Source organism: Acomys russatus, chromosome 25, assembly GCF_903995435.1.
Source record: "Acomys russatus chromosome 25, mAcoRus1.1, whole genome shotgun sequence".
Classification (NCBI taxonomy): domain Eukaryota; kingdom Metazoa; phylum Chordata; class Mammalia; order Rodentia; family Muridae; genus Acomys; species Acomys russatus.
The window spans coordinates 11075768-11083860 of NC_067161.1; the positions used below are offsets into that span (position 1 = coordinate 11075768).

The following is an 8093-nucleotide window of genomic DNA, read 5'->3' on the forward strand; positions in this document are numbered from 1 at the left end:
AGCTCCTTCCAGGCCCATGCTGCTTTGAGACAGGCAGTGGCTGGATGCTGCCCTCATGCTGGGGACCTCGGTCCTGATGACATTACCAGGGTCTTTCAGTGGGAAACCTAACTCACAACACAGGTGTAGGTCCAAATATAGGCAAGTAAAGGAGGTTCTTGGGGAATCCCCAGCCCACTCCATTTGATGACAAGGACCACACAAGCTCACATAGATGTGCATAGTTTATTGGACACAGAGATACAGGTCATTTGGGCTTTGCCTCCTCCAGCCCAGGGTCACCTGGGATATTGGTCCTTCCAGGTGGATGCTCCTGTCTGAGAGGAGATGCTGCAGTGTGGGGATGCAGGACTGAATTCTGAGCACCATTCTCGACTTTACCTTAGTTACTGTTGTCCTCACTGCCATATTTACAGGCTTCTTTGCTGTCCTCACTGCCATCTTCCTCACTGTCTTTACCTGTGTCACTGCTGTCCTCACTGCCATCTTCCTCACTGTCTTTACCTGTGTCACTGCTGTCCTCACTGCCATCTTCCTCACTGTCTTTACCTGTGTCACTGCTGTCCTCACTGCCATCTTCCTCATTGTCTTTACCTGTGTCACTGCTGTCCTCACTGCCATCTTCCTCACTGTCTTTACCTGTGTCACTGCTGTTCTCACTGCTGTCTCTACAGGCTTCCTCGCTGTCTTTACCATTGTCACTGTTGTCATCATCACCTCTGTCATCATCTTCTTTGTGACCAGCATCCTCACTGCCTTTATCTTCATCTTCACCATTGCCTGCATCTTTTTCATCTTTGTCTTCCTCTTTGGAATTGTTGAAACTGACCATCGGCTCTTCTGGCTTCCCTGAGATCAAATCCTCTGGACCAGGTCCCCACTTGAACCTCAACATAAAGATGCAAAAGTTTTGGAAGTACTTGCCCTCCAGAGTCAACAAATGCTGGCCGGGACCCCCAGTGACTTTGTAGGGATTGCCTCTCTTGAGTCCCAAAGTGACCTTACGCCCATTACTGGTCACTAGTGTCAGGTACTTCACACAGACGCTCTCATTAACCTCCACTGCGATCACATGCTCACCGTCGTTCAGCAGGAACGTCTGTGCATGTTGTGTCTGAGCTCCATAGATGTGACTCCACTGTTCACCAAACAGCAGCTGAATGCTGGGGAGAGACCCAGTCAGTGCTCTGCATCCTTAGGAGCACCAGCCCATTCCCAAAGTTGTGCCCTGTCCTGGTTTCCAGCTTACACTTCACTCCCCAGAAGATGTGTTACATTGTATTCTGACTTGTCTCCCCAGACTGAAAACTTTGGTTCCTTCCCACCTGTGCCTCTATATGACACATCTCTCCCCGAAAATCATCAGAGAGCCTAGCCCCAGGTCAGGCAGCAGGGCAGCCAGCTCTACCTGCTCATCCTGAGCCTGCATCCTAGGGGGTCTGCCCAACTCAGTTCTCCCTCTGCACCTCACCCCATGTCTGCCCAAAATGAGGTGACACAAAACTGAAAGCTATAGACAAAACACAGTGGTATATCTTGGGTTAAACCCCAGACCCTAAAAATAAAAACTAACATATCTGTGTTGTAAATATTGAATTGTGTATGTAGGTGATGTGTACATGTGTGCTTGTGTGTTTCTTCTTCAATTGCACTCGACCTGCCTAGGGGCATAGTGTGTGTGTGTGTGTGTGTGTGTGTGTGTGTGTGTGTGTGTGTGTTGTGTGTAGGGTAGGGTAGAGCTGGGCACTGAGTGTCTTCCTCTATGGCTGTCTCCCTTACTTCCTGGAGACAGAGTCTCTCACTGAACCGAAGCTCAGGGTTGAAGCTAGACCAGCTGGCCCAAACTCCTGGGTTCTACCTGTCGCTGCCTGCAGTCTTAACTAGCAGACACCCCCATTCTCCCCGACTATTTTTCCTTTTATATGGCTTCTGGTAATCTAAATGAAGGTCTTCTTGTTTGCACAGATAATGCTCTTTCTTACTTTCCCTGCCATTTTCCCAGACATGCCACCTCATTTTCTCAGATAGAGTCTCCAAGTGAACCTGGAATTTGCCCTTTGGGTAAAACTCTGGTCATCAAGCCCGACATGATCCCCCTGTCGTTGCTTCTACAGCTGTAGGAACAGAGAACTGTGTTGCTGCTCTCAGATTGCACATGGGTGCTGGGACCGAACCTGAGGGCCTCACACTTTCATACCTGACACTCTGTCCTCCAGGCCTTGCCCCTAGTCACTCAACATCAAATTTTTAAAGAACTAAGATAACCTCAGTATTGCACAGGACACATCCTAAAACTATTTTCATTGTTCATCCTAAATCCTATTAATCTTGGGCAGTGTGCATACCTTTGCCAAGTTTGGCAACAAAAACACAAGGTCTCTGTGGCACCCTAGAGGGGGGGGCAACAGGTGTCAACAGGCAGATAGTGTGGAGAGTCAAGACCTGCCTGTTCCGAGTGAATGGCTGACATTCTGGAACAAAGCAAAGATCCAGAGTGGCAGCGTGAACTGCACATTTCATGTCCTGTGAAGACAGGGACATCTCTCAGACAATGTGAGCAGTTTCTGTCACTATGAAGGGGCACTAAGCCTTCCAGATCTACCTGGAGAAGGACCTTCAAGCCTCAGTGATGCTTCCTGAACCAGAAGGTCAGAGGTGCCTCTCCACCTGCCTCCCTGAGGACTGTCCAGTCTTACCCAAGCCTGGCCAATCTAGCCCTGAGTAGAATAGCTTAGATCAAGCTGGAGTAGCAGAAGCCAAGGGGATGCTGGGTAATATTGGAGGTGTGAAGCCAAATAATCCTCTAAGGGCTCCAATCCATAGGCCATGAGAGGTGCGTACCACTTGGCATGAGCAAGAAAGCTCAGGAAATAGAGTTCTACTCACCCTTCGATGACGTCTAGATGACCTAAAAAGACCCGGATGCCCTTGAGTTCTCCTTGATCATCACCACGAACATAGAAATAGTGGCCGGGATAATTGTCCAGGCTATCTGGGAAAAGGATGCAGAAGGAAAGTATTCAGGATAGCTCCCTCACTCTGAGGCTCTTATGCCAAAGACAGGACACAGGAGGGAGGTGGAGGCCACAAAGGAGGCTCAGGTACTCACCCTGGGCTCTGCAGGTGGAAATGGCAAGGACAGCCAATGTCATCAACAGCAGCATGGCTCCTGAGGGTTTGGGCCACAAATTTGGAGCTTAGAGGGAGCCACAGGGAGATGTCAAGGCTTCAACAAGGCGCTAAGGAAAAGACATCAGGTGTAAGGGATCCCCATGGCCAGATGAGATAGGGGACATCCGGGAACTCTTTCTCCACAGGCTCAAAAGGCTTCAGAAGAGCCCTGGGATTGTTTAACACACATGCAACCCACCAATGTCACAGTGCTAGTCTTCTCACTAAGCTCTGACCACGACACCCCATGTTGTCATGTTACACTGAGCTCCTCATAGTCTAAAGTTGCTCCTAGAGAATTCTCATCTTCCAATCCCTTCTGTCCATCCTCCATGGTTCGGTCTCCAGCCAGCTTGAGACTTTCTTCCCCCCGCCTCACACCCTGGCCCCCACTGGCCTCTCCTCCTGCACCAGGCTGGGTGTCTGCTCCTTCCTTACCTGTGCTGTGTGGCCTGAGCACCTTGGCTTGTCTCTTTATACCATGATGTCACTCAGCCATAGCCACTGTGGGACCTCCGTGTTCCCACCCTTGGCAGGGTGTCCTGCAAGGATGCGGGGATGTGTCCAGGACATCCTGGGACACTATTTGTGTTCCTCTCCACAGCCTTTGAACAAATGAACACAACAGTCTATCCTGTTCTGCAATGTAAGGAATACCCTGTTGAATCCCACCAGGACACAGGAAGTTTTCCGAGCTCAAAAAGAGAATGTGGTCACACTTGGTAATTTCCATAAATCCAGGCAAAGCAGGAGCCAAAAGCCAAGATACATATTAATCTTGAGCAAATGAAGTGTGCAGTGTCATGAGCACCTGTGAGAGGCGAGAAGATGCAGCTGACCACGGCTTTACACAGAAGAATGGGCCAGGTCCCAACCTGGAGAACATGCTTGTGCAGTCCCCACTCCCTTCCCTTTTTTCCTTGTCACCTCAGACCTTTTCAGAGTCTTCAGGTGAAACACCCGCCTTGTCCCTGTCCAGTCCAAGCACTGCTCATAGCAGCTCCCATCTACTGAGCTGCTAGAATTCTCAATACATCTTAGTCCTCCAGGCAGCTGAGGCTGGCATTGATCCAGTACCCGTTTTATAGCCAAAGACAATGAGATACCAAGTGGCTTATCCCTGATGTGGCCTTGGGACCCACAGATTGCTTCTGCCTCCCTCCATCTCTGGGACACATGCCTCCTCCCCCAGCTCCACAAAACATCTTGGCCCAGGCTGGGCAGTTGTGCCGGGATGGCCAACTCCGCCATGGCACCATCCTGACCTTGAATCCTTTGTAGGATCTGTACAGATCATGGTTTCCCCTTGGGAGCCTCATCCCTTATGTGCCCCAAATGAGGCCATGGCCACACTGAGAACCCCCTGCTAAGGCTGGTAGACCAGGGATAGGCTTTGACCTAAATGGACAGGTCATTCTCTGGGACCAGCAAGACAGATCTTCTAAGCCTGGTGGTGTCAGGTGGGGTCAGAGGGCCCTGGCTCAGCTCTTCCAAACACCAAGAAGAAATCACTTCTCCAAGACTCCTAGACTATTCTTTTTCAAAAAGATTTTTTTATTTATTACTTATACAATATTTGGGCTGCATTTGAGCCAACAGACCAGAAGAGGGCACCAGATCTCATTATATATGGTTGTGAGCCACCATGTGGTTGCTGGGAATTGAATTCAGGACCTTTGGAAAAACAGCTAGTGCTCTTAACCTCTGAGCCATCTCTCCAACCTTCCTAAATTACTCTTAACCCAGGTGTTTTGATCTTGCTCACTAAGATGCATCCTAAGTCAGCCTCCTGTGGGTGGCCATGATGGACATGAGCCACCAGGCCAGGGTCTAATCTTCCTTTTACTTTTTATGTTGAGACAGAGTTCCCCTAAGTTGTCCAGGTTGACCTTGAGGTGACTTTGTGGCCAGACCTGTTATGTTCTGTGATCCTCTTGCCCAAGCCTCCTGGGATTACAGGATTGGACAGGGATTACAAGGACAGGCTCCAAGCATTTTATTTTAAAGTATAACTTGGCTGAGTGGCCTGTGCTCCAGCACCTGAGAGGATGAGACAGAACAATTCCAAGCTTACGGACAGCCTGAGTGACCTAGTAAGGCCCTGTCTCACAAAACCAAAGGCTGTAGGCACAGCACAAAGTAAAATGTACCTCTGTTGCCATCACTGAAGTGTGTGTGTGCCTGCACTTGTGAGCATGCAGAGGTCAGAGCAGGACACTGAGTGGCTCCATTTATCTCTGACCACCTCGTTGCCTGGAGATGTGTCTCTCACTGAGCTTTCAGCTCTTGGTTGGGGCTGGCCAGGCAGGTGGTCTGGGATCTGCCTACCTTGCCCCATACTGAGGTCACAGACATTCACAGTCAGTCAAAGTTCTTTTAAGCTGGGGGCTGGGTATCCCAACACAGTCCCTCAAGCTCCTGCAGAAAGATGCTCTCACTCATGAGGCCATCACACTTGCTCACCCACTTCATTTTTTGAGATAAACTCACTGAACCTGGAGCCTTCTCCTTGGGCTAGAATCTAGCCCTCAAACTCATAACACCTACCTGTCTCTGCTCCCACAGTGCCGGGGTTCAGAGTGTACCCAATATCCATCTTAGTATTGTCCTGAAGGCAAGTCCTGTCCAAACCAATGTTGGACTCAGATCAAATAAAATTCTTGTCCCAGCAGGTAGGAAACAAGAAGCTCAGGTGGTCCCTTGCCCAGGCACTCCCCTCTCTGGTCAGGGGGATGCTGCTGTTCCCCCTCAAAAGACCACAGAGGAGACCTTGTTGGATTGGCTTGTGCATTCCTTCATCACCCTCAATAGTTCCAGATGGGATCTGATGCAATCTTGCTGGCTATGCTACACTTCTCAGCCCCACCCCCTTCTATGAGGGATTGCAGTCATCCATGAGGTTAACAGCACTATGGATCCTGCAAGCTGTAGACGGAAACAGGGTCCTCACAAGCTGTCTCTGCAATCCATTAGTGGATCAGGAACTTGTGTGGGAAATCTCCCTGATGCTTACAAAGACCTCTGTAATATCTCTGTTTCAGTAGAAAATAGTAGCCCAACCACTTATCTTATTTGCCCCGATGATGCCTGGTGGGCTTGCTCTGATGGCCTTACCCCTTGCACTAATAATCATGCCCTATCCAAAAACTTTTGTATTTTAGTACAATTGATCCCTAGGCTTACCTACTATACTGATGAACAATCTTCCAGTTTTTGGGTTCCTGTGGATGATCAAAGACTCCTCCGGCCAAAAAGAGAGCCAGTCTCCACTATTACAGTGGCGGTCTTGCTTGGCCTTGGATTGGTGGGGGTTAGCACCGGGGTCTCTTCCCTCATTCTCCAGGACCACAATCATGGCCAGTTGAGATCTTCTGTTGACATAGATATAGGAAAGGCTTGAGAGTGCTGCCTCTCACTTACAGACCTCCCTATCTTCCCTTGCTGAGGTAGTGTTACAGAACAGGCGAGGACTTGGCCTCTTGCTCCTACAGCAGGGTGGACTTTGTGCTTCCCTTAAAGAAGAATGCTGTTTCTGCGTGGACCACTCAGGAGTTGTTAAGGACTCCATGCAGAAGGTCCGAGAAGGATTGGAAAGACGCAAGAAACAAAGAGAACAAGAACAAGGGTGGTTAAACCCTGGTTTAGGACTTCCCCTTGGCTTTCTACTCTCCTGCCGTCTATCCTCGGCCCATGCCTGGGTCTTCTCTCCTTTTATGTCCTTAGGACCAATGTTATTCCTTTAAGAGCTATGGCCTTCTTAAAGCAACAGATCAAAGCTATACAAATGAAACCCCTACAGGTTCACTACCCCAAACTAGATGCGGCTGACAATGACTCTTTCTACCCAGAGTCATCTCCCTGAAGCTGAACGAGCAATCAGAGATGGGTAAGAGAATCAGAAATCCCTTCCTTGCCAGCCCCATCAAACCTAAGATAGGACTACAGGCCTCCTCCCGTGAGATCCAAAGATGGGTAATAGGGGCAAGGGTTTTATTCCAACCTAAGACAGATGCCGTTCCTTGGAGATTTGCCCATTTTTTGAAAAAATAAAAAAGGAAGAACCTGTAGGGAGCCCTGCTTGGCATGTTGGTTTTCTTAAGATTGCTTAAAGGCCATGCACTCAGAGTTTGTACTGAGCGTACCTTTCCACTGGTTACATTTGGTGTTTTTTCCTATATTCTGTTTAGATATACCCAATGTTTTTGTGGAACCCGAACACCTGCTTCCCTCGCTCCACCCCCTGCCTCCCGCCCCACCCTTCTGCTGACTATATATGCTGTTGTTGTGCCGCACAATAAACAGAGATTTGATCAGACTACCGTCTTGTCTCCATTTCTCGCGTCTCTTGTCCCATCCATTCCCACTCCGCCTTCCAGGTACTCCTGTTGACTGACCTGCTGGCCAGGTTAGATCTGGGCCCAGGGGTTCTGCTCAAACTATGGCACCAAACAGAGACAATATGTGCACTAAACACCAAAACCCTACCCAACAGGGACTGACTTTCACACAAACTCTGGTACCCTATATTTGACCACGTCCCCTTGGTGGGGAGGCCTGGTGGCACTCAGAGGAAGGATACCAGGCTATCAAGAAGATACTTGATACCCTATGATCTTATAGAGCAGGTCCCCCTCAGTCACAGACCTAGGGGAGGGGAATAGGGTGAAAGTGGGAGGGAGGGAGTTATGGGAGGATACAAGGGATGGGATAACAATTGAGATGTAATATGAATAAATTAATTTAAAAAATTTTAAAGTCAGTAGTCTTCCTATATACAAATGACAATCATGCAGAGGAAGAAATTAGGAAAACTACATGCTTCACAGTAGCCACAAACAATATAAAATATCTAGGAGTAACTCTAACCAAGTAAGACAAGGACTTGTTTGAAAAAAAACTTCAAATCTCTGAAGAAGGAGATT

The 8093-nt window shown here is 48.8% G+C and overlaps 1 protein-coding gene across 1 annotated transcript; it reads right to left on the minus strand.

Annotated features, from left to right (window-relative positions):
* Positions 1–382: 382 nt before the first annotated feature.
* On the minus strand, positions 383–5767 carry LOC127208619 (prostatic spermine-binding protein-like). The gene is made up of 4 exons (XM_051168111.1): positions 5719–5767; positions 3110–3196; positions 2887–2992; positions 383–1163 (listed from the first exon to the last, which is right to left on the minus strand). The coding sequence occupies exons 1-4, from the start codon at positions 5765–5767 to the stop codon at positions 383–385; spliced, it is 1023 nt and encodes a 340-aa protein (XP_051024068.1).
* Between the last annotated feature and the right edge of the window lie 2326 nt (positions 5768–8093).

Excerpts from the sequence above, each read along its gene's own strand:
- LOC127208619 (XM_051168111.1), bottom strand. The coding sequence starts at position 5,767 with ATGGATATTGGGTACACTCTGAACCCCGGCACTGTGGGAGCAGAGACA. Across the intron at positions 2,993-3,109 it reads TTCCACCTGCAGAGCCCAGG|ATAGCCTGGACAATTATCCC; the intron begins GTGAGTACCTGA and ends TCCTTTTCCCAG. Across the intron at positions 1,164-2,886 it reads CATCTAGACGTCATCGAAGG|CATTCAGCTGCTGTTTGGTG; the intron begins GTGAGTAGAACT and ends GTCTCTCCCCAG.